The sequence below is a fragment of the Dioscorea cayenensis genome, chromosome 5 (assembly GCF_009730915.1).
Source record: "Dioscorea cayenensis subsp. rotundata cultivar TDr96_F1 chromosome 5, TDr96_F1_v2_PseudoChromosome.rev07_lg8_w22 25.fasta, whole genome shotgun sequence".
NCBI lineage: Eukaryota > Viridiplantae > Streptophyta > Magnoliopsida > Dioscoreales > Dioscoreaceae > Dioscorea > Dioscorea cayenensis.
The window spans coordinates 22,576,418-22,602,645 of record NC_052475.1 but is presented as its reverse complement, the minus strand read 5'-3'; the positions used below and the strand labels follow the sequence as shown (position 1 = coordinate 22,602,645).

Here is a 26,228-nt window from a genome sequence, read left to right as displayed (position 1 = left end):
TCTCCTCCAGAGACATACCATAACAGGATTTATGGAGCTCATTTTGAGTTAATTATATTTAGGTAAAAGAATCATGCATGTTTTGCAGTGGAAATATGAAATACAACCTCATGCCTGTTTTGATCATGCTAAAATGAAGAATTACAGAGACATCAGCACACAGTAATTGTATGCAAGATTAATTTAATTCACCTGTATTCTGATTTTTTTTATTTTGGTTAATGAATAACTAATTATACAATAAACTCCAGCTTGAAAAAACATACCATTTCTTTTGCACATTTAAATGTCATCACCTGAAGGACTTACCAGCCCAACACACATTGACTAATAACTTTTTCGTTAAAAATAGAAATTATATATTACTCGTTAAACAAAATGATACATTTTGTCAAAATCAATGTTTAACATATAAGTGAGAAAATCAAACACAGATAAACATCATTCATTCATCTCTTGTTATTCTTCAAGCCCTTGATGTTCTTCCAACTGTCATACATTTCACAAAATGGTTTCCCTGTTATGAGTCTTAGTATCGTCAAACATCCACGTCGCATCTCTGCTTAACATGATCTTCGATCTGTAGTCATTTTTCCCTGATGTAAATTACGGCTTGCTGAGAGGTAAATATGCAGTCCCCGTGTTCAGGTATGCATCTCAAAAAAATTCAACGATGAATTCATTTGCTCGCTTGGATGCATGTTGTGTTTTTAGAAAGGGGCAGAAAGATTCGGCCTTTTGTGTTGATAGAAATGTGGCGCAGCTTCGATAAGCCAGTCCGGATCAATGGCCATCACATTGCGCATATAATGCTTGTCAGTTGAGACAAGTGAGTGATAGATTACCCACTTTGGATTAACCCTGCCATTTGTTGATAGATAACATCAGTGCAAATCCAAAATTTACAATGTTACGCATGATAAAATCAGACATGAAGCAAGGCAAGGATAGTAAGGGAGTCTATTAAGGGGGAAAAAAACTAGGAATTTTACTGTCAAAGAATTGTTTGGGATTCTAAGATGAAAGTATAGATGATCACTGGTAAAATGCCATTTATGCTAAAACTTGACGGGCAAAAATTTACTTCAGAATCTATTAAGGAAGCTAAAAGGAGAGCATATCAAGGTGATACAAAAGAGTACCTTTTTTTACAAGCACAGTGGAATTCAAACATTAGTTTTCAAGTTAGACGAACTAATAATTAATAGAGTAGTTTGTTTGGAAATAAGCTACAGATGGCAGCAATAAAATTGAAATTAAATTAATGATAATGCAGCAACAATTTTATATCATATGGTGGCTGATATAAAAGTCGGCAAAATAATATAAGCATAGAGTATGGCCAAATGGCCAAGAAGAAAATAACTTGAAATTTGCCGAATTACAGAATAATATAATAAATGCATTATCAAAATCAATCATATAAATATGAAAAGACAGTTCAGAAAAGGATGCTTCAATGCAGGATGTGTATCTAATGTTAAAAAAACAACCTGAAGAGCACAGATGAAGGATGAATGAACACTTCCTGAGAATGTCTAATCGTCTTGTACATTCCATTTTGACTGTATGCCTTCAAACAAAATATGAAAATAAATAAGTATATATATATATATATATGTTTTCTAAGGAAAAAAGAGATTAAGACTTTCATCAAGATCAAAGTGAAACGGAAAAGTGACATGCAATATGAGCAATGCCAAACACGCTCAATGTCTGAAATATAACACAGTAACTAATCATGCCTAAGAAACTGAAAAAACAAATAAATTATAATAATAATGAGGTTGCTCAAATAACCTATTTAGCATTTTAGTGCCAATGGCGCCAGCACAATGAATACCAAAAATAATAAAAAAGAGGCAACTTTTCATTATAGAAGACAACAAATAAGCTTATCACATCATATTATTGTTATATACTTTTTCTCCGGATATGTGTCACATAAATGAAGACATCAAATAGATAGAACTTCAAATATAGATCAATAATTTAAACTAAGGTTCACCTCAAATAGCTGATTTGAATAAAACACCTAACATAAGCACAAATAGGCAGCAGTATATTATGTACTTTCACTAATTAAAGACTGCAGTAAGAACTATATGGCAGTGTGGCTCTAGCATTTGTATTTCTTTGTTACAATCAATTGCCGAATCAGCCTTTTTCTTCGATTTCCTTATATTATACAATGACAATCAAATCCGAGTGAAAAAAAAAACCCTTAAAAAATGACAGGGCTATTCACATGCATGAACTCACAAGTAATCATAATCTTGCCAAGAAAATGAGAAGGTGCCTACCTCCAAATGACAAGAATTGGCAAAGAAACCAGCAACAATAGCCTTTCTTAGCTTCTGTGCAATACATAAGAAATGAGAATCAGTCTCCGCAAACTCTCTCTATATATATATATGAAGGATTTTGAAAGAACACCAAAGTGCATAACTTGATGCTTTAAAAGAGAATCTACCAAAATAAAATGTTGTCTAAGTCTGAATCTTACTACACAGACAAAATGATCTGTTGCATACAAATGCATTCACATGGCAACCCTTAAGTGCAACAAAGGTACAACCAGCTTACTTGTGCCAAATCGGCACATAATGCACCAAGTCATCCAAGATGATCCAGAGCTTCAACACATATCCGTCCTACAAACAAACCACAATCTACTTATTGCAGATGTCACCTTACATCCATGGAACACATTTACCATTGCTTACTGATATAAAAGTTGAAGAACTAATGACATCTTGACCTCAGCAGTTTCCAGAATAAGTGATTTGAAGACAAGCTGCCTTAAATACATCTACGGAAAGATGAGTGTTTTGAATAAGAGGTAAGTTGGAGAACTGAGTGGTGGCAGAATATGCATATAACAAAGTTGAAAGAGACAGTACAAACTGAAGACTATAAATAGGGTTTGATTATCTTTTAAATATTGTAGAGAATATTTCAGATTTTGATAATATATTGCAGTCATTCATAGAGGTAATTGAAGAAAGACAACATAACAATAATCACTCACAAATCTGAGGTGCAAAAAATTGCCAAGACATTGTCAAATCTTTGTCCATAGAAAAATCTTATATTAAATAATTGTTAAAGACAAACAATTATTGAACTGCAAATTTCTGAAGTGATAGTAGTGCATTAAACTTGTTTGTCAAATCACCTTGCCACTCTCTTCTCTTTCAACAGCCAGTCCGCTGCTCTGCTCTGCTTCCAGCCCTGACTCTGTCTCTCTCTTAGTCGCTCCCCCTTGCCATGGCAAGCGGGGACCGACAATCGGTCCCTCCTCCTTCCCCGGCGCAACCCAAGTCTTGGGCTCAAGTCGCCTCTTCCCTTCAGTCAACCTTCAGACAATTCTCCCTTGCATAATCCCCATATTCTCTCCAAACTCAAAGAAAACACTTCAGCTTTCATCAAACTTGATGGTGATTCTTTGAGCAGACCTGTCTGAAGTTCCAGAGATGCTCTTTTATGGGAAGCTCTTGGCGAAGTCCCCCTTTCGCCGAAGTCAAAGCTGATCTTCTTGCTAAATGGAGTTCCTTCGGTGAAATTTCTATATCTGATCTTCCCAATGGCTTCCTTCTTATTCGTTGTTCTTCGCAGCAAGCAATGCAAAGCCTTCTTCTTGATGGACCTTGGTCGGTCAACGGAATTATCTTGCAACTCTCGCCGTGGAAGCTCGTTCTTCGAGCCCACATTTGCTAAGCTTTCCTCTGCAGCCTATTTGGATACAACTTCACAACCTTCCCTGTTGAGTTCGGGAAGGAGAGACCTTGGAAGCCATTGCTAATCGGGTTTGGGACCCTTCTTAAAGTTGATGAATTTACATCGCTCTTACCCGGTCCAAATTTGCTCGCGATCCGTGTTGATGTTGATCCGTCCAAACCTCTCGATAGAGGGTTTTTGGATAGGCGACGATCACCATGAGTCTTTGTCATCGCTTTTGTATGAGCGCTTACCTACACTTTTGCTATTCACGTAGTGCGATCGGTCATGGGACCAACTCTTGTAATTCTTCTGCGACTCCGGTCTTTGCTAGACCTAATCCGTCTCGCCCTGATGTGGCAGGGGTCGGAGCTGGATCTAGTTTGGTATCGAGTCGAGGATCAACAAATGGTCGACTCGACCCTCTCGGACGCCTCCCCGCTCGACTCTTCCGGGACGGCAAGAATTCTGATACTGATTATGGCCCTTGGCTCTTGGTTTCTCGCCGGCGTGGTAACACTTCATGGTCGTGGCGGTGGCGCTCGCTCCATTCGCACGACCAACGGTGTTGCAGCCGATCCGAGTCCCGAGATTGTCGTCCCCGAGGATCCGCTCCTCGCAGCCTACGTGGCGGTAGATCCTTCACTCATAGTGGGCGGCCCCCCACTACTCACATCAATCCTACAGTGGAGACAACTGTTTCCCCAGACCCTACACCCATTGATCCCTCGGTTCGAGAGCCCTGCTTTTCTCCCCCTGATTTTTCGCCTCCCACTCCCCTCTCCGAGTCCCAAGATGAGACCTTGCTTACTTCCAATGTCTCTCCGCCCAGCATGACCAAGTCCCAAGACGGGGCCTTACTTGCTTCCAAAGCCTCACCGCCCAGCTTGACCAATCAAATCACCTCCTTTCACCCTCCCCCAGAAAAAGCAGAGCGCTCCATTCCAAGGCGCCAAACCTCCCCACCTCCCACTCTTCGGTCCTCTCTCCAGCCCCCTTTCGCCTCCTCTTCCCATCCAAACCCTTGTTCTCATTCAGATCTAGTCGAGAAAATTTCCGCTGCTCTCGAGGTGGAGGGCATGGAAGAAGATGACTGTCAGGATGAGGATTTCTCTGATGAAGATGATGACGATGAGATGTCGGAGGAAGAGATCCTTCCCGATGAGTCCGGATGACTGATATGACTTTAGCTCGATACCAAAACCGAGGCCGACGTGATTCTCTTGTTCGGAAAGGGTCTAACATTCCCGGTTAGTCTCCCAGAAGGGAGAGTGGAACTCGGAGAAATCGAGCCACTTCTCCCTAGGGAGTCTTTCTCTTCCCTTCTTATTTATCTTGTTTCTCCATGAATACAACTAAAATCATTTCTGTCTGGAATTGCAGGGTATTTCACGCGTGATACCTCTACTCGTGTCTTCCGTCTTATGCGTTCTCACAAACCAACTGTTGTTTGTCTTGTTGAAACCAGAGCCAACACTGATCGTCTTTTTCGATTCTGCAGGAAACTTCCCAAAAACTGGGATTGGGCCGCCATTCTTTCCGATGGTTTCTCCGCGGCATTATTGTCCTTTGGCTTAAATCTTGGGGTTGTCACCCCTATCTCGTCGTCTAAGCGCTCTCCATCTCATTATTACTATTAACTCCTCCAAAACCTTTCTTATTTCGGCTATCTATAACTCTTTGCGTTTTCGTAAACAATGTTGTTTGTGGAGTGAGCTTTCGAAACTTTCCGCTTTACATATCCCTCGCTCGTCCCCGGGAGACTTTTAACACTATTCTCCACGAGTTCGAGCATAAAAGGTAGTACATTTGCTTACTATGATCGTAAAGCTAGATTTTTTAGAAATTTTATTGAGCTTAATAACCTGATTGACAGCAACTTCTCTGGTCCTCATTTTACTTGGTGTAACAATCAGATGGGTCTTGCTCGTCGTTGGGCCAGACTTGATAGATGTCTGTTTAACCTTGATTGGGCCAATTCCTTTGCTTCTAACTCTCTTACTCATCTTCCCGGTCTTTCTCGATCACTGCCTCTTTTCTCTCCTCTTCCCGTTCCCTACCCGTACTTCTAGAATTTTCGCTTTGATATTAATTGGTTGAATTTTTGTAGGTTGCCATGATCTTGCTTTGTGATGCTTGGGCCCATCGTCCCCATGGAATCCCTTACAAGCTTTCTCGCGATCTCCTCTCTCGCTCGCTATCAACTCTCCAAGCTGGCATAGATCGGGTGTCGATTGGCTGGAGACGGACCTTACGTCCGAGTGAAATCACCATTAGTAATCTTGAGACTTCGATTTCAATTCTATTTCCCAATCTCTTAATGCAAGAATATGCTAATTTCGCTTCTTTCAGAGTCAATGTAGTATTAAATGGGCTCAACGTGTCCCGCATGCTTTGGATCAAAGATGGCGACCCGGAACACCGCTTTTTCCATGCCTCTACTCGCATTCGCGCTCACACTAATTTCATTTCTCAGGTTATCGATGCTAATGGCTCCCGCTGTCAAAATCACTCTAGTATTGAAGGTGCTTTTTGGACTTCTACAAAAACCTTTTGAGTCGCCTCATCAGCGATAACGACATCTTAATCGATCTTCTTCCCGGTCGATTTCCCTCGACTCGATTCAATTGCTTTCGCTCTCTAGTCCCGGGAGGTTACCAAGGAGGAAGTATATCTCACTCTTCTTGATCTTTCCCAGGTAAGTCTCCACGGTCCCGATGGTTTCGTAGCGAGTTTTATACGTAGTTTTTGGCCCATTATCGGGGATCATTTTGTTCATGGTCGTCATTGTTTTTTGAAAGATCCATTCTCCCTCCGTCTTGGGGTAAAACTTTCATCACTCTCATTCCTAAAAAGATCGCCCCCTTTGTGTTTCTGATTTTAGACCCATATCTCTTTGCAATGTTAATTTCAAAATTATTTCCAAACTTTTAGCGAATCGAATGATGCTTGTTCTCCCTAGCTTAATCGGTCGAGAGCAGGCTGGCTTTGTTTCCAATCGTTGCTCTTTCGATAACATTATTCATTTGCATGAGAGATAGCCCATACTTTAGAATCGATATCAAAAACCCCCGAGGATGCTTATCAAACTTGACATGAGAAAGCCTACGATCACGTTAATTGGAATGCAATTCTTCTTGTTTTTGCCCGCATGAATTTTCCACGCACTCTGGATTTCTTGGATTTCGACTTGCCTTCACTCTTGCTCCTCCTCTCTTCTTATTAATGGCAATCCTTCCCCTGGTTCCCTCGTCCGGGGTGTCCGTCGAGGGGACCCTATTTCTTCTTACCTTTTTTATCACTGGTTTCCCGGATCCTTACCACCAATCTCGACCACGGTCTCACTTCGGCTTGATCCTGGTTTTTTTCCCGAATCATAATCATAATTTCAACCACCTTATGTTTGCTGATGATTTAATTCTTATAACCAATGCCTCTAGGAAAACTGCCAGGAATATCAACCAGTGTTTAGAGTTGTATAATCACATTTCCGGTCAACGTCCCAATCGCACCAAATCTCAAATTTTCTTTCCAACTTGGTGTAACAAACATGTTTCTTCCCGTATCTGCTCTATTCTCAATCTCACTCAAGCTTCCTTTCCTTTCAAATACCTTGGTATTTTAATTTCCCCCTAAAGCGTCTTCTTTGCTTCCTCCTTTAATCCCTTGGTTGATAAGATTAGATCGCCTTTGCTCTAGATGGAGCAACTACGACCCTCTCTCGGCAGCTAAAACCACTTTCGATTAATACTACTATTCTTTCTATCCCGTCTCATACCCTTTCGAGTATATCCCATTCCGACTTCATTTGTCTCCGAGATATCGAGTTGTGCGAAATTTTTTTTGGTGTAGAAGCAGCAATGGAAAGGGCATCCATAACTTGAATTGGAACACGATCAGCGATAGTAAAGGGTCGAGGGGGTATTGGTATTAGAAATCTTTCTCTTGCTAAATATTCTCGATGGCTAAACACTTTTTTTAATTTTTCTTAACAATGGTGATGCTATTTGGGTGGACATTTTGCGGTTTAAATATGGTGATTTTTAATTTTTGGAGAAAGCAATCCCCTTCCAAGTGCTCCTGGTTTTTCGCTACCTCACGAGGATTGCTACTCGAATTAAGCCCTAATTGTCGTATTAACTCCATTAATCCGGACGGAACATCTTTTTATGGGACCCTTGGTGCTTTGAGATCCCCATTGCCCTCAAGCCTACCTTTCTTAATGTTGATACCGATATTGATTCTATTGCTATTTCTGATTTCATCAGTGGTGATCGCTGGAATGAGCCTCTGTTATTTCATGTTTTTTGGCGAACTTTAATTTTTCATGATCTACTCCTCCAGTATTATTGATTCCAATTCACGTAATCATTGGGTTTGGAACCCTCCACTAAAACGACACAAGATTGCGCCCGTACTGTCTATAAGCATTTGAATCGTTCGATATTACATGCGAGATCTTGAGTGCGGTTGGCATGTCCTTTGGAAAGCTGATTTGTGCCCCTCGGACTAAACATTTCCTTTGGCTCTTATTTCATGGGCGCCTCTCTACTTCTAATTTCTTATTTCAATTGCGATTGGGCCCTGATAACCCTTGTATTTTGTGTGGCTTATTTCACGAAACAATCGAGCACCCTTTTTTTGTCAATGCGGTCTTACTAAGCAGGTTTGGAACTTCCTACGCTTGAAGCTTAATGCTAGTATTTATTTCCCCTAATGGGTTTGCTGAGGGCTCCTGGCTCACTAATGGGAATTTCTCTATGCATTGCATCTACTGTCATTACTTGTTGTTGCTTGGTTCATTTGGAAATCATCTGTGATGCCATATTTCGAGATACTCCTATTAACATTCATCATTGTCATCGTCGAGCTCTTTCCCATGTTGAGAATACACCACTTGTCACCGTGGTCTTACTTGGGACAAAATCTCATCCTGCACAACTTCACCATTGCTGACGAGCTGTTCTTGTTCTCTCATTCCATTCTCAATCCGGCTTCTTCGGTAAGTTCTGCAGGTTTTTTCCTTTCAAACTCTAATTATGTTGTGTCTCTTGCAGTTCTTTGCACTTTGGTTCGATCTAATCTTCTGCGTAGATGAGTTCTCTGCCCTTGCTGTTGCACTTCAGTCCGTCGTGGATAATTTCCTGAACATCAAGCACATCTTCATCAATTCGCATGAAGCTATCTCTATGCTCAGACATCCTGATCCTATCACCCAGTGGAGATTCAGTTCTCAGTTTACCCATATTCGATCTCTTCTCGCTGATTTAAATTTTCCTAAAGTTCATTGTATTCCCTCTACTTGGATGATTCCCGCAGTCACTCTTGCCGCCCATGGAGCTAACTCCTCTAACCTTAACTTGTTTCTTTTTGGTCGCGACCTCCCTTGTTGGGTTATGAAATCGTTCATCGATTCTGGTTTTATTTTTTAATGTTTGTCTTGTTTTTTTTCAGTTCTTCTCCTTGTATTTTTGTTTTCTTTACTTCTTTTCAATAAAACAGCCCCTGTGGTTCTTTTAAAAATCACCTTGCCACTCTAGCAAAAACCAGCATGCCCTATCAGTGGCACTCCCATTGCATGTGTGGTCAAAGGACAAGGCCCTGAAAGTCGGAGTTTCAATCATTTGGTGACCTAGATACAGGACAAAAGGAGACCACCTCCGATTATTCTTGTTCACTGCTTTAAACAATAAGGCAGCCTCTTTGTCAACTTCTAAATATACTAAAAACAAAGGTTGAACCACATTGAACCACAAAAATGTTTACGGTTAAGAATAGAAATCAGCCCCTTTTTTTTTCTAAACAATGTTTTCATATTATATTTCTCCTTTGGAAAGAACATTTTGCCAGACCACTTTCCAAAATCTACTTCTTTAACCCTTTTTCTCTCTCTAGCTTCTCTTTTTCTCATTATACAATCATTCTTTCTGAAATTTCTAAATTATTTACCTACTCTGCCAATCTAACTCTAATTTTACTCTTTGTCGACCCACTCTTTCTGAAATATCTACATATCTATCCACTTTTCTCTCGATTTCTCTCTAAATCCCCATACCCAGTTCTTTGGCTCTTCTTTCTCTCCTCATCACGTACCGCATTCTTAAATGATGGTGACATAGAGAGGGAAAGCAGGTAAGGCGCCATAGAAAGAAAGGGGAATAAGTTGTAGAGTGAGAAAGTCACAGCCTTGGTACAAATACACTTGACTGAGAATTGCTTTCCCAAAAGAAAACTTGGGAAATGGAATCCAAAAAAATTGTTTAACGAAACAAACACAACCCAGGTGCTGCACATGAGAGATTACAGCTCAGGAGTAGACAGAATAATTTGCGTGGATCCATTCCTATATTTATATATCACAAAGATTGAATCATGTTAGAAGAAGTTTCATGAAGGACTGATAAAAAAAAATTTTTTGCTCTATCAAGGATCAAAGTGCATTATATTCTATGTTTAATGAAATCATGATCCTCAAGGCTAAAGTCATCCAAGTAGTTCACTATCCAAAAATAAAAGTTTACGCTTGCCAGCAAAGGGTATTAACTATGTTAAATAAAATAAAAAAAAAATCAACTTGCAGTAATAGTAATCATATGCATAAATAATAAAACAAAATTAAAAAAGCATAAGAAAAGAGTACTTGTGTGTCTCTCTCACAAGACTTTAGACTCATGCCAAAGCGCTTCAATAGTTTGCTGAGTTGTTCCCTGATGTCAACAACTTTCTTCTGCAAATACATACCTAGATAGCTTTAATAACAAAGGAGAACCACCAGAAGAACAATAATATTGAAGATTAAGCATCATCAAAGTTCAAATAGAATGCCACAGCCATTGCCAATCCATGACCATCACCCACCATAGCATGATAATTTATGTAGTTCTTGTAGCACCATTGTGAAGATTTGCCAGATTGAATAAATCCTTTATATACATTCAGGTAAGTTACATGATCTCCCTGTAGTACACCAAATATATATTATTTTAATAAAAAATAAAGATAACATATCATAATAACGGAAGAAAATATATTGAAACCAGAGGTACAGCAAAGATGAAGTATTTATGTGGTATGACCTGAGACATTTCCTGAAAGCAACTCAAGAAAGCAAATTCAATATTAACTCCACGGTAAACAAGTCCAAGTCCTCAATGAGTTAACCTAATCAAGGATTACTTTCTTGAAGCAAGAGAATCACTTTCGAATTGGATACCATATCCTTTTTAGAATGTGTCAAGCAAGTAATCCTCGGACCAGGTTAAAAAAAGACTTTGCCTGAGAATATGTTCTCCCATGAATAAAGAGGGGCCATAAGACATAATTTATCCCTACAGGAAGCAGCAAGGATTCCATAGCCATAGCCTACCCAAACAAGGGCTACATGTTCTTTTATATGGATCAATTCAACCAAAAATGCAAAAGGAAAAACTATTATGTAGTATGGGAATGCTAAATTGCAGCCATATCAATACATATAATTTCAAAGTCTACTAAATAATATAAATCAGAATGTTAATAGTACCTCAGCTGCAGCAAAACGTAACTTTGCTTCATCAAATTCCTTCTGTACTCCCCTAGCGGACACCCAAATAGACTACGAAAAACACATCACATCAAAACCTGGTCCTAGTAAGATGGGACATAATTCCTATAAAAATTAAGGGCTATACAATAGTATCATAAGAATAAAAAGAATCACCTGCATTGACAACACTGCAGCTATAATAATTATCTCCTCAGTACACTCATATGTATTTGCCGATAAGATCATTTTGGAGATCATAGGGTCCTAAAGAGATAACCATGTTGACAATGTTATCAGTGAGAAAAAGAAAGGGCAAGATGATAAAAAAGAAGCCTCATATCTGACTTAAGGTCAGATGTATTGGGGTCATCAAAGTTCAATGAGTCAACATGATATGAGACCCTAACATGAAGTGCCAGAACAAGAGCCAAAAAAACAATATACTTGATTAACCTACTTGGCATGGCGCTTATGAAAAATCTACTTGAAAAGTGATGGAGTGATAAATAATTATTTAATACCTTTCAGCATGAAAATATATATATATATATATATATATATATATATATATATATCATTTATAACACTAACAAAAAAGTAAGAATCAGCAAAATAAATAAGAGATACATAAGCCAAAGAATCTAATTCCTACTTAACTAGTTTAGTAATTGGACAACAATTGAAAAACCACTAGATGAGAATAAATATAAAAAAACATAAGTCTCTAGTCTGATGACCAATATTTACTAAATATGAAGCTGCTTTACAGCTAAGCCTAGCCAGAGTATAAACTCAATTTAGCATTTAGAGACAGGAAACATATGAATTTATTATTCAGATTTCTCAAAAATAATAACAAAACTATAATCTTATTAAAAGTTTTATCAATTTGAGTTGGCAAATACACAAAAATCAGAATGAGTTTATATTGTGTACATTTCACTTATTCCCCAGTCCAATCTAATCCAAGATTCATTGGCCTTGAATATATAAAGCCCAAGCCTACAAATAGTAATTGTCCAATCTACAAGCCTAACCCAATTTTTTAGGGTACACCTATGAGCACACAATTGGCACGCATTAAATCGAGTTAACAACTTACATCATTTAAGATTCATGAGGGACCAACTACTACACAATATAGTTTTCTCATTGTCACAATAATGACCTCAAACTTCATTGTCTGACCACATAATAATGATTACATAAGTAGTGCAAAGAAAAAATTTGGGTCTCCGCAAATAACAATCTAATGGATCGAAAAAGTTGAAGCCAAAAAGGGTTGTGATACAATACAACCAAGAGAAAGAAAAATCATGCAGTTAGTCCACTCTAATGCTTGGATAAAAAGACTGCCCTTTGGGCAGAAAATCCTATCATAATATGCAAGCATATTTCTAAATATATGGCTGTATTCAAGTGCGTATGCATAAGAAATTTGTAGGAAGAAGTACCAATGGAATTTCAGCAACTTGAAAGCCAGTTGGTGATGTGAGTTTAGCATCTTCATCAAGAACTCCAAGAGAGTACAACACCTCAAGGGCTCTCACCATTGACTCTGGTGGAGGAGACGCTGGCCAGTCAAAGCCTAGAATGTTATCAATGCCTAAAGACTTTAACTGTGCATTCAATAATCTTACAATCAGTCATATGAAGCTGAATAAAATACAAAATCACAAAAGCTAATAAGGAAGTTCATCTATTCCAAATTCTTAAATAATTAAATAAAGCATAATCACTATCGAAAAAAAAAACACTACTAGGCAATAATGTGGAAATATGATTATTTACATGGGAAACTTTAGAATAAAAGGCTAGTATTAAAGTCTAAAATAAAAATCCGTACAGCATATAACGAATGCTTAGATCAAGAAAACCATCACCTAAAAGATGTGACAAAACTAGTAGACAGTTATATAGTATGGAAGGCCAAATTGTTGGGACGCAGTGGTTAACCTGGTCCATAGTCCCACATCGCCTGTGAGAGCCAATCTCCCTAGTCTTATATATCCTAAGCCAATCCTTCCCTCTAACTGCAGTTATGGAGAAGTTAGGGTGGTGGGTCCCTGTATTAACATGGTATTTGAGCTACTGTTCCGATCGGCCGTGACTAGGATCTTGGGTCCCACATCCGCTGTGGGCCCAGGGGGGGTGTTGGGACGCAGTGGTTAACCTGGTCCATAGTCCCACATCGCCTGTGAGAGCCAATCTCCCTAGCCTTATATATTCTAAGCCAATCCTTCCCTCTAACTGCAGTTATGGAGAAGTTAGGGTGGTGGGTCCCTGTATTAACACAAATAACCACAAGTCTTTATCCCTCAAAAATGCTTGTTCTCCAATTTTAAAGGCACTTTTACATAGAACCTTTGGGAGAAACATCAATAGTTTCATAAGATCAATTATCATGAGTTATCTTACTAGCCACCTTAAATAAAAAATAAGCATGTTTCAAGCAAGCTGTAAACAGATGGATGATTAAGTGCACAATTTCATATAATTATTGATTTCTTGTTCATAAAATCAACAATTCTGAACTTATGCAATGTGCCAACAATCACATGCACAATCTTACCAATGACACAAAATGATCTACTATGCATGAATGCTGCACAATGAATATTACATTTGAACTGTGCATTACATATATTTGTATAACACTATTCGGCATAGTTCTAAACCATAGAAAAAGCTTACATTTTGATAAGACATTGGATTACCAAGAAACATGATCTGAAGTCAAACTCAAGCTATTTGATTACCATGTCAAATCATTATAACTATTTTCACAGTTTTTATTAACTTCCATGTATTGTTCACCAAATTCACAAATTTATCCAACAATTATGTGCAAAAATTACTCAGTAGGCACCTAGGGACCTAGGAGGCACGAGCACCTGTTGGACATGGTAACTATCAATAAAGGAAGGTTTGCACCTGAAGATCTATCTAGCTACCAAGGGTAAGAATATATGAGTGATGTAATTATTATATATATGCTTGTAATTAAAATGTTTCATAAGAAGAATTAATAAAGAACATGAGGAAAAGAGAACTAATTAATCAAAGAACAAACACCACTGAATCATTTCCAATTACCAGAACATAAGGAAGAAAACTAATCAAAAACCAACCAAATATAATTAGTACAGAAATCAAGTGAACATACTTGGTATATCAGAAAAGTTAAATTAATATACTCCATGAATGAAACATCAATGAAGAGTAAAACTTGTAAAGGAATCAAAAACCAAATTAAAACTCGCCTGGATAACAGAACCAACAAGGTTTGATCTTTGCATCTCAGGAATAGCTTCTGCAGACATTTCCTTCATAAAATATTCTTCAGTATATAGCCTGGTAGAAATACAAGCCAGTAGATGAGAACAAGGAACAAGCAAATTGAAATATAAGTGAAAGAAAGTAGGAGAATAAAGACCCACTGATCATCGTTTAGATCCTTGGATATAAGTTTAAAGACTTGATATATGTGTGTGTATGTGTGTATGCGATAGATGTTAAAGGAAATATAATGTCCAATAAAGCCAATAAAGATACGAGGAGAATTTGGATTATTATTTATTAAACTCTAAATCAATCTACAACAAAATCAATATCCTGATTCAACATATGCTACGGTTAAGGTTTTTTTTTTTCTTCCTTTTTTAATTATAGATTTATACCATCATGTAAAATCAAAATTTTGCAATTCAAGAAACAACAATGAGGAGACAAAAATTTGTGATTTCCCAAATTCAAACTTCTTAATAAGGAAGAAAGACATTAGACATTCTATCTTTATAAGTTACCTTGCAATGTATATGGATGATGTGGAAATTTTAAAGAAGTTAGCCAGTAGAACAAGGGCTATATCTAGACATGTACCTAAAACATTTTCCTGGGCGTACTCTTCCAGCCCTCCCTGCTCTTTGTCTAGCAGAAGCTTTGGATATTGGTGCTACCACCAAGTTTTCAATATCTGTGATCTAAAAAATATACCAACAAAGCTTCAGGCATTGTGTCATACAGAAATGCAAGTAACTCAGGAAAAAGAAAGATGTGGGGATGTAGGCTACAAAATAGATTACGAGTAGCCACTACCCACACCCTTAATTAATAGCAAGCTTCTTATAGGGGCCATACGCACGGAATGAAAACAAATAGAGTTGCTACTCATATGGAAAGGGAAAATTTAAAATGTTGCAGGTAATGTTGGCAGGTTTAAAGAATAAACAGAATCATCTCGAACAAGGCAACACCCATGCTCAAGCTCAGCTCAGTTCCAAGCTAGAAAATTCAGCTCAGGTTCAACTTGTTTATTAAAAATTCAAATGAATTCAGACTTAAATCAAGCCAAAGTCAATCAGCTCCTGACTGGAGCTATCCTCCTCCCTACCAATCCATGCCAAGCTTTCTTAAGTTAACAGGTTTAAATGAACCACAAGTGTCAAATGAAAAAAGATACAGCTGCAGCATGCATAGAAAGGAATAGTGCTAAATTTTTTCAGTAATGATGTCTTGGGTTGAGGAATAAACAGAACGCCTATTAAAAAAAAGGGTGGCAAAAAGAAGAAGAAGAGAGAGAGAGAGTAGAGAAAAGGTATAGATTAAGAATGGAGGGCAAACCATCCTGTGCTGTGCTAGTGAACGATTTAATGTACAAGAACATAATGGAATTTACTACAGATAAGTTCAATATAAAGGGAAGTACCCAGGACCAAAAAAAAACATAGCACATATATGACTGCCAATGTGTATTGGAAAAGGACCAAGCTTCCAGGCGTTTGTGAAATTAGCGTCTTCAAAATCCAAACAGTCAAATCATTCTAGACAAATCAATTTTCAGCCAATGAATGATAGGGAGGGGGAGGAATCGACAGCTAATATGTGGCCATAGTAAAAGATGGTGGTTTTAAATAAGAATAGTAGACAAGCCACTCATCATGGACTAGAAAAACTATAAATTAAGGAACACAAGAAACAAGAGGACTGCAATTAGTTAAAATTTGATATAGTAAATTGCATCCCCTTCAAATTTAAGAAAACAAGCATATCAATAAGAATAAAAGGAACAAATAGCACGATAATTCCATTTTACACAGACAAGAAACCTAAAAGAAACATCATAAGATATGAAGGCTTTCAAACTTTTTGCTTAAATGATAAACAGTCATTCAGAATTGACAGCAAAGGTGTTTTAAAAAAATGAAAAATCACCCATAACGACATTTCATATGTTCATGAAGTTGGCAAATGCCATTGGCCATTGATATAAAAAACCTGCAGAAAGGAGGTTTCTTAACAAGTCTAGGCTTGATGACCTTGTTTTATTTAATCAAAACAACCTTTTCTTATTGCATGCTGATACTTTATACCGACTACAATTTGTATACATCAGCAAGCAACATAATTGATTTAGAAGTATTAAAAAAAAGGAGGAAATAGAAGTACCGGATTGTAGAATCGTTGTTTTGAGAAACCACTGTCCACAACATAGACCACACCCTGCATATGATTGCACAGTATTAGCTTTAACTAACAAGCCCTGCTTCAAAATAATACAGGTAAAGCATCAACATTACATCCAAAGTCAAAGATGTTTCAGCAATATTCGTTGATATCACAACTTTCCTCTTTCCTTTGGGAGTTGGAGCAAAAATGAGGTCCTGTAGAAAGAAAGCAATAAATAGAGATAATAAAAACATACATAACAGATCTGTCTTAGCTCTCCATAACTGTTAGGTATTACAAACCTGGTCTGAACGTGAGAGCCCAGAGTACAGTGGCAAGACTAGCAAACCTGCATATAAACCATTAGCGTGAAACCGATCAATATCAAACTCAAAGCGATCAAAAGATACATGTGGAGATACATTCACAAAGGTCAACATATACATATTCATGTGAAACTACCGCAGACATACAACCATTACCTTGAGACAAGTCCTAATGCAGATGCAAATTTACATACCTGAAGAGTGGCTCCTATGATCCTGAGCATTTTCATTTATTAACTGTACAGCAGCATCAATATCATCTTGACCAGTGAGAAAGACCAGAATATCACCTACTGGCTCCTGCACCACCATAAAAGTACTGCATTTTGTTAATTCTAACAGGCAACTTGATGCAAATGACATACAAGAAAAATTTGGAAGATATTACAAGAAAAGACATGATAAAATGAGTGATTACTAGTAATTTCAGGATCATTACTTGAAATTACTAAAAAATTATTTTGAATTCTATATTTAATTAAGTTTACCAATATGCTTTAGGAGGTTTGATAAGTTTTAGTTTAATTAAGACTTTTTTTGTCCTTGTTAGAAGTTGAACCTTTCTCCTATAGGAGCAAACTTACTTAAATAAGTTCTCAAATCTCCATAAAAAGAGAGATGAGTCTTCTTGGTAATTGTCAATGAATTATTCTCAGTTTTTTTAAGCTTAATCATTTATTTCAAGGTGTGATTGCCTAAGCATATCTGCGTCATAACAATCAGTGAATTACATGGTACATTCACTACCTAAGTACAAAAAACTGAATTACAAGGGCAATCTATGTGCTTATATAGTCCCTTAGTTGCCAAGTACACTATTGGAGGCATTTAGTCAATATAAATGGAAATAAAATAATTCTAAGGTTATATTTGTTTAAGGCAAGAAGTTATGCACCTTATCATGAATTGACAGTACAGTGTCAACAGCAGCTTGCAAATAACTAGAACAAGGCTCCTCAAGATAATAAATTTCCACAGTAAATCCTTTACCCTGAAGAAATCCAGAAGTCATTAACTCTCACTTTTACACCACTGGCAAAACAAATCTAGAATTTGACTCACTTCAACAGAAAGAATAGCAGGCACTGTATTAGGTGCACTATCATTAGCAGCATCCCCTTGATTCCTTTTCCTGATTGCAACAAAAACAGAAATAAATAAACCAATAGATTGAAAAAAATGTCTTTCTATGGGGATAGTGCTGCTTATCATGCAAATTTTCACTGCAGAAATAAGTTCCAAATTCAGGATATTATCAAGCAAACATAGCAACACAAGGAAAACATCCATCAATTGGCATTACAGGGACATTCATGGGACAGACATGTGATAGCAGTTCATGTAGGAAAATTCCTGAGATGCAAAAGAAAGACATGTACCACAGAAGTCATATTAGATCTCCTTCACAACACTTCTAGCCATATAAATTATAAGGATATCAAAAACAAGACTAAAAGGAAATAGTTAGCAATCATGCTAGACCCAGGATATATACACATGAAAGGCTAAGTGCACTACATGCAAGAGCAACTGAAGTATAAGAAAGAAATATCATTGAAATTGCATGCTCGTGATTGAGAAGCAAAGATACAAAACAATAAAAAGAATGAGAATATCAAGATGTTTCAGGTGGTACAGCCACCAAAGTTCCTAGCAAGCACTATTTTCTAGCATGACTTGTGGGAGTAAACCAGTCCACATATAAGGATATGTAAAATATTTAGAAATTCTATGAAATAGTAGAGACAATGTCTCAACTAGGAAATACAGATGTCAATCAACAACTCAAATCCAAGGGAAAATAAAAACCCTTTTTGGAAAACTAAGGATCATTAAAATACAAGCAAGGAAATCTATAATGAGATGAAGAGGATAAAAAAACCTGAAACATGCACGACAATGAAATAAACAGACTCCAAAATAACCACTGAGCAAAGTAGGAAAATTCTAGATGACCTAGGTAAGAAAACCAACTTATGAAGGAAGCAACAATTGTGAACCAACCTCATAAAGGAAGGTCTTAATAACAATGTTGTCTAAGTTGTATAATCTGGGACTGAAGATGCACAGATTCTCACAGGAGAAAAGGCTTTATGGATCACATATCAGGAATTCACCCAAAGCAACCATCAGTTCAACCACCAAATTGGCATCTATTGTTTACCCAAATGAGAGTTCATCAATCCTTTAGTGGTACTGATAGGTCTGGTCATCAAAGCTCATAAATTTATATGACAGTACAGTAGAAAGTCCAACGGTATTAATTAAACCATAACTGAATCCACTCTAATTGACTTCCTTTATATAGAAAATCTGCCCCAAAAATGGTCAGACTAGTTTCAATTGATGGACTGAAAAACATAAATTTATCTGATATTGCAAGAATATACTCAATTTGTTCAGAAGCAAAATATTTTCAATCATGGTCACATACAAAAATATGATAAATAAGCATTGATCAGGTTGTTTTCCTCAAACAAAACATAAACATAAAATAAAAATTGGTGATGAATAACGATATCATTCACAATAAAGATTGTCCAGGTAACCATACAAACAGGACCAAAAGGTAACAAGATTAGTAATAGTTTAGTCAATTTTTACTGAAAAAGGAGGAAATTATGATACACTGCAAGAAAACCTTGAATTCACATAAAAAAAACTTTAACCAAACTGATTCTCAGTCAGCAAATTGCATGTATGAAGGTAACAGAAGTGTACTTCATAATCTAGCTTTCCTCATGTTCTTTTAAATAATCTTGTTGATAATAATTCAAGATAAACAATCACAACAAAACTGTCAAATTCATGAAATTAAAAAATAAAAATAAAAAATAAAAATAAAAAGTCCAAGACCTATCATGAAAAAAATTTGACATAGATCTCGCCTCAATTGTTGCAGATGAAATGATCAGGCGCAGCTCTGGTCTACGACGTTGGATCTGGTAAAAATTCATCAGATAAAAATGCAGATGAATATAAGAAGCAAGAAGGTAGCACCGGTAATTACAGCTGAGCATTTAACCCATACCTTTTTCAAAAGACCTAACAAAATATCCGTTGAAATGGATCTTTCATGAGCCTCATCGACCATAATAACACTACCAGAAAGCAAACCAAAATTAGACAAGAAAATTTTATACTTTATGGTATCACCAAAACAAGAGACTAAACAAAAAATTGGAAACAGCATCATCCAATGGTGAATTATGAAAATTACCTATACTTTGTCAAGAGAGGGTCATCCATCATTTCTCTAAGCAACACCCCATCTGTCAGAAATTTGATCATAGTTACACCCTGAAATGAAACAGATGAATTCATGGAAAGACTATTTTAAGTGACAAACTGCCAGAGAATGTTTTTATAGTTTGCTGTTGCAACCACAAGTCACATATTTTCCAAATAAATGAACATAAGCAAAACAAATACAGAAGTTCCCACCGGGTTAGTAACATCTTCAAAACGAATTGTATAGCCAACTTCTTCGCCAAGTTTGACACCCATCTCTTCCGCCACCCTTGCAGAAACAGACTGTAGAAACAAAAAAACAGAATCTTCATAATGCATTATAATCGCATGAGGTAAGAAATGTGCTACAAGCTAAAGCCTCAGCACAAAAAAACAGGTCCTGAACATGGCATGGTGAAGAGAATCACCTGAACAGCTAGCCTCCTTGGTTGTGTGCATGCAATAATCCGACCACCCTCAGCCCAACCTGCCTCCTTAAGAAACTGAAAATATACGAGAACTTAAATACCAACACCATAATACCACATATTAACAACAAAGGGAAAAGGAAACTTAGCATTACATAAATCTTAAAGTCAGTCTTAAAAAGAGGGAAATTGGTTGCCACAGTGCAAATTTATATTTAACCAAAAAAAAAAAGACATAGCCATATGAAATTATGTACTAAAAGAACCATGAAATTAGAAACCTTTTTCAACTTAGATGACGGAGCGGATAGAAACAAGGAAAATCAATTCTTACAGTGACTAAACTTGAATTCAAATTTCGATTTCAACACTGATGTAGTGTAGAAATAAAGCAAAAAAAGAAAAACCTGGGGAATTTGGGTGGTTTTTCCACTGCCAGTCTCTCCAACAATGATAGTAGTGGCATGATTCTCTACAAGATAAAGAATGGCGGTGCGGTACTTGAACACGGGAAGCCTCTGGCGCTGCCTCTCCAAGGTCGAGTAGCCAAACCTATTGCATCCAAGAGCCAATGATGCTCAAAAGTCAAAAGCGAAGAAAAAAGGAAGAGTTTTGCAGAGAAAGAGGAGTACCCTGAAGAGGAGGCAGAAGCGGAGACGAAGAGGACACCACCCTCCTCGTCGTCGATGAGAGAGGATCGAGGGCGCTCGGTGCCCGGCTTCCAGAACTTGGACATGGCCTTCTCCGACGGGGCTGCCGCGCGGGATTGTTCCTCCTCGCTGAAGTGTTTCTCGTGCAAACGGGACACAAATTGAGTTTAATTTATTTATTTGTTTAGGTATTTTTATTTTTTTGTTTTAATGATGGCAATTAATGTTATAATTAATTTCTAATCATTTTTGTTTTCTCTAAACTAATGAAAAAAATATTATTTTTTATAATAATTTTAACATAATTTTTTTTTCATTATTAAGATGAATGAATCTATTTTTTTTGATAGGTTGAATGTTACATTGTTATCTATAGAGTTAATTATCTCTTGATCTCGGCTTATCAACGGGGCCTGGCACGGCTCAGCACGGTCTGGCATGATTTGGGTCATGCCCAATCCAAATATGGTGCTACAGTAGCGTGCTTCGAGCTTGGCACGGCTCAGAACCTCGGTCGTGCCAGGGCGGAATTCCGTGACCCGCAGGCTGTGCCGGCCCGCAACGCCCAAAACTCTATAATTCAAAATTTTTATTTTTATTCCTTTTATGGGGATTAAAAATTTAAAATTTTGATTTTTTTTTTTGCTTTGTCGGAAAGACACTTTTACCCATCCCAACAATTAACGCTAGTTTTATAAGTATTTTAGTCACTTTTGATATAAATGATATTTTTGCCCTTTACAATAATAAACTGCTAGTTTTTGAGGGCATTTTTAGAATTAAAAATATTTTACAAAAATTATAAATACCCCTAAATTCAAACTAAAATTTTCACACCAAACTCTATCATCCCTCAATCTAATTCTCTTTTGACTTTTTAGTTCCCTCAACATGATACATCTTCTATTAGTATGATGGAGAATGAGAAAATAAAATTATAAATTAGTTGATAAATTAATTGATAATTTGTTGAGAATGTACATTTATATTTTATCAATTTTTTTAACTTTTTTTTTCAATTTTTCTGAGTTTTTAAATTTTTATTTTTATTTTTAAAATTTTATATTAAAAATAATAAAATATTAATATGTGGGTCGGTACGGCATGAGCCCACCCAAAGTGGGCCGTGTCTCGTGCTGGGCCGACCATCCCATGTTGACAGGTTGTACTAACCTGGACACACACAGCGTCGTGCAGGCCCAATTGACACCACTGGACTTGATCTATTAGCATCAAATCCCTCACATAGGGTGTTTATGTATTGCAGAAAAAAATCGCTCATATAAGATCAGGATATAGATGTGTTGAGGGGTTAACTCCATGCACGTCTCTGACACATCGTTTATCTCATTTTATTAAAAATAAAATTATAAAAAAACTTTTTTTATACCTATGTAATTACCCAATTTAAAAGGATCGTCTCAATACTGATGACTCCGCTTATGAAAATAAATATTTAGTTTTTTAAAATATTTAAAATAAGTTATTTTAGAGAATATATATATATATATAATTCCATACCGATTGACTCTAATTCTAATAAAGCCGAGCAAAAATAAAATATTTCACAAATTGATTTTTAATTATTTTATGTTTTAAGTGATCGTAGATTGATGACTTAAAAGATTCTCATTTTAATTATCGTAGATTTGTGATGAATAAAATAATAATTTATGTATGAAAAAATCCGAAGGTGTAAATGGCCTATATGACAGATAACATGGGCCGCCCATTCATGGACCACTCCACAGACATTCTCAGTTGCTTCACCAGCGCCCCCAACACATTTAATAAGTTAAAATCTTTAAAATTGGCATTTTAATGCTACTGGTAAAAGTTAAAATGCTAAATAATCTCTAAATTTTGGCTCTTTGTTATACGTTATTTTCATCAGCTTTTCTTTTTTTTTAAAAAAAAAATAAAAAAAACCTTTTGCAACAAATGCTAAACATTTCTAGCTTTGCTTTAATAACAACCACAACAACAATAATAATAATAATTACTTTTTTTCTTTTTTGCAGTGATATGTTTTCATGGAAACCCATCTTTGCCAAATCCTCCTAAATCTAGTTTTGTTTTAATAAAATTTAAAACCGCTTTAAATTTTTAGTAAATAAAATTTAAATTTTAAAACTTTTAAAAATACTTTTTAGTGTTTAGCATGGCTTAAACATAAAAGTTCAGCTTTAAATTTAAATATATATATATATATCACATATTTCATATTTATTGTATTATATTACATTAAAATCAACTATTTCTATCCAAACTTCAACAAGTCGTTTAAGCATCAACTCCAAATATTTTGAGATACTAATACTAGCTCGCGAGTACAACTTATTTATTAACCACTCGAGTTCTATTATTTGAAAATTCTCACAAGTTTTTCTAAATAAAAAAAAAATCTCACAAGCAAAATAATGGTACAAATATATAACTATTTAAAAAAAAAAACCAAAACAAAACGTGATGGCATACTCTTTACAACGTGAATGATGAGTGGTTGAGTATATCTTCATTCCTTCAAAAGCATGCAACATGAAAGACAGCTCTGAACCCACCACACCAAGCAATCAAATATACATATAATATAATAACAAGAAATTTTTTTAAAAAAAGAAAAGAGAAATCAAAGAATGTTAGCGAATAATAATAATAAATAAATAAATAAAAGAAAAGAAAAGAAAAGCTAAAAAAGAAGAGAAGAAGAAGGAAACAGTAGTGATGCATATGCATGAGGGGGGGTGGGGTGTGCAATGTGCATGTGAGGGGGGGAGGCAATGGAGTTATGGGGACAGTCGGACAGACACAGCAATGGGATCCGTGCACATGGAAAACGCATCATTCATATCCAAAGTCCAAACATTTTTCTCATTCTCTCTCCATCCTATCTTTGATCTTTCTTTTGGTTTCCCACCACCCTCCATAAACTTAAATATTATTATTATTCTCATTAGAAATGCATATATATATATATATATATAATTTTAAGTTCTTTATTATATTTAGTTACAAAACACCGACATGACTTCAGTTTATGGAAACTGAATCTTTTATTTGTAAATAAAAATTAAATATTAACTCTTCTGAAAAAAAAAACAGGATAAAGATATATAATATAATTCATGTACAATTATCTATTTTATTAAAAGAATTATATATATAAATTATCATTACCACCATCGCAACGGGTGAACGATTAATGCATTTCTCAATGTCCCTCAACTACTCGCTAAATTTTATAAATGTGTGTATATATATATATACACACACACAAAAAATTTCTCAACGATGAACATTTGCACCAAACTCCATTAAAAATAAATAAATAAAATAAATAAATAAAAACAAGTGGTTCCCTTCACAAAGATTCTAAAGACAGTCACAGTGGCACATGCTTCCCCTTATGTCAACCAATCGTTTCATTCCCAACGTCCCTCCATTCCCATTCCCAGCTGTCGCTTGCTGTCTCTTGATCCACCTCCTTCTCAACATATGATCCATACATACACACTACTTACTAACTATGCCATCAAAACAACAACAACAACAGCAACAACAACAACAACAAGAGAAATTAGAAGATCTATAGCTAGTAGTAGTGTAGCACAGAGAAATTAAGAAGGAAACAAGAGACACTCACACTATATATATATATATATAGAGACAGTTAATTAGCACTTATGGAACAGTACTTATTACCACCCAAGATCCCATCCATGGCTACTACAAACTACTCTTTTGATGACTTCCTTGACTTCTCATCCGCCAAACGTTCCTCACACCGCCGTTCCTCCAGTGACTCCATCGCCTTCCTTGATCCTGATGATGACTTTGATGCTGACCAACTCTTGTCCTTGTTGGACAATGATGCTCCTCCACCTTCAGTTTCATCACCTTCTGATGATGAGAAACTACTTCTTCCTGCCATGGAGGACAGTAGTATTACTCTTGTTCCTGCAGGTTGCAAGGTTGAAGACAAAATATCTTCTCCTTTGGATCCAAAGAGAGTTAAAAGGTCAGACTTTTGCATATATATATATGAGTAATTACTTACTTACATAATTAATTAGTAATTTCTTTGTGATTTATTTACTTAAAAAAGAAAAATCTCTGTGTTCTTTTGAGTTTTACAGGATATTGGCAAACAGACAGTCTGCTCAGAGGTCTAGAGTCAGGAAGTTGCAGTATATCTCCGAGTTGGAACGGAGTGTCACAACGTTGCAGGTTTTTCATTTTTTTTTTTTTAATTTTAATTTTTGCATGCATGAAATCATAATATTATGGTATTTGATGGCTTTGTTATATATATATATATACATGGTGATGATGATGATGATGAAGACGGAGGTGTCGGCATTGTCTCCGCGGGTAGCGTTTCTCGACCACCAGCGCTCGGCGCTGACGGCCGGGAACAGCCATCTCAGGCAACGGATTGCTGCATTGACACAGGACAAGATCTTTAAAGATGGTAATTAATTAGAAGTATTTACTTTTTAATTAGTGTTATTAAATGGGTTGGTTTAATTTGATGTTTTCATTTGATTTGGGGAATGAATGGCATAATGTAGCTCACCAGGAGGCACTGAAGAAGGAACTTGAGAGACTAAGGAATATTTACAACCAGCAGAGTACGGAAAATATGGTTGAATAGGGAAGGAATTGCTTGTTTTCTTGAGTTAATTGTGTGTGAGATTTTATTAGAATTTATTTAATTTATCATTGTGATTTGATTACTCTTATGTTTTCTTAAGAATTGTAACATTAACATTTTTTTTTTATTTAATGGCTGCAAGAGCTGTTGTCTTGTTGATTAAAAAAGAAATTAGAGTAAATTTTGATATTGTTTTGTTTTACAGGTTTCCTTAATTGTAAGTATTTGTTCTTTCTATACGTCTCA

The 26,228-nt window shown here is 36.3% G+C and overlaps 2 protein-coding genes across 3 annotated transcripts; one reads left to right on the top strand and one right to left on the bottom strand.

Annotated features, from left to right (window-relative positions):
- Nucleotides 1-279: 279 nt before the first annotated feature.
- Nucleotides 280-21,469, bottom strand: LOC120261602 (probable pre-mRNA-splicing factor ATP-dependent RNA helicase DEAH9). 2 transcript variants are annotated; one of them, XM_039269549.1, is made up of 23 exons: nucleotides 21,311-21,469; nucleotides 21,086-21,230; nucleotides 20,679-20,753; nucleotides 20,464-20,553; nucleotides 20,240-20,319; nucleotides 20,051-20,120; nucleotides 19,876-19,961; nucleotides 18,082-18,151; nucleotides 17,915-18,010; nucleotides 17,214-17,319; nucleotides 16,996-17,042; nucleotides 16,825-16,908; nucleotides 16,694-16,747; nucleotides 15,128-15,228; nucleotides 14,509-14,599; nucleotides 12,700-12,864; nucleotides 11,420-11,509; nucleotides 11,243-11,314; nucleotides 10,579-10,677; nucleotides 10,361-10,447; nucleotides 2,304-2,357; nucleotides 1,494-1,573; nucleotides 280-861 (listed from the first exon to the last, which is right to left on the bottom strand). In XM_039269549.1, exons 1-23 carry the CDS (start codon nucleotides 21,412-21,414, stop codon nucleotides 711-713), a joined length of 2,097 nt encoding a protein of 698 aa, XP_039125483.1. In that variant the 5' UTR covers nucleotides 21,415-21,469; the 3' UTR covers nucleotides 280-710. The 2 variants fall into 2 exon arrangements, with proteins under 2 accessions (XP_039125483.1, XP_039125484.1); XM_039269550.1 differs by lacking the exon at nucleotides 280-861 and adding an exon at nucleotides 2,587-2,654 and having other exon boundaries at nucleotides 1,530-1,573.
- Nucleotides 21,470-24,710: 3,241 nt separating this feature from the next.
- Nucleotides 24,711-26,126, top strand: LOC120261963 (basic leucine zipper 19-like). The gene is made up of 4 exons (XM_039269988.1): nucleotides 24,711-25,346; nucleotides 25,465-25,555; nucleotides 25,673-25,799; nucleotides 25,900-26,126. The coding sequence occupies exons 1-4, from the start codon at nucleotides 25,012-25,014 to the stop codon at nucleotides 25,980-25,982; spliced, it is 636 nt and encodes a 211-aa protein (XP_039125922.1). The 5' UTR covers nucleotides 24,711-25,011; the 3' UTR covers nucleotides 25,983-26,126.
- The last annotated feature ends 102 nt before the right edge of the window (nucleotides 26,127-26,228 follow it).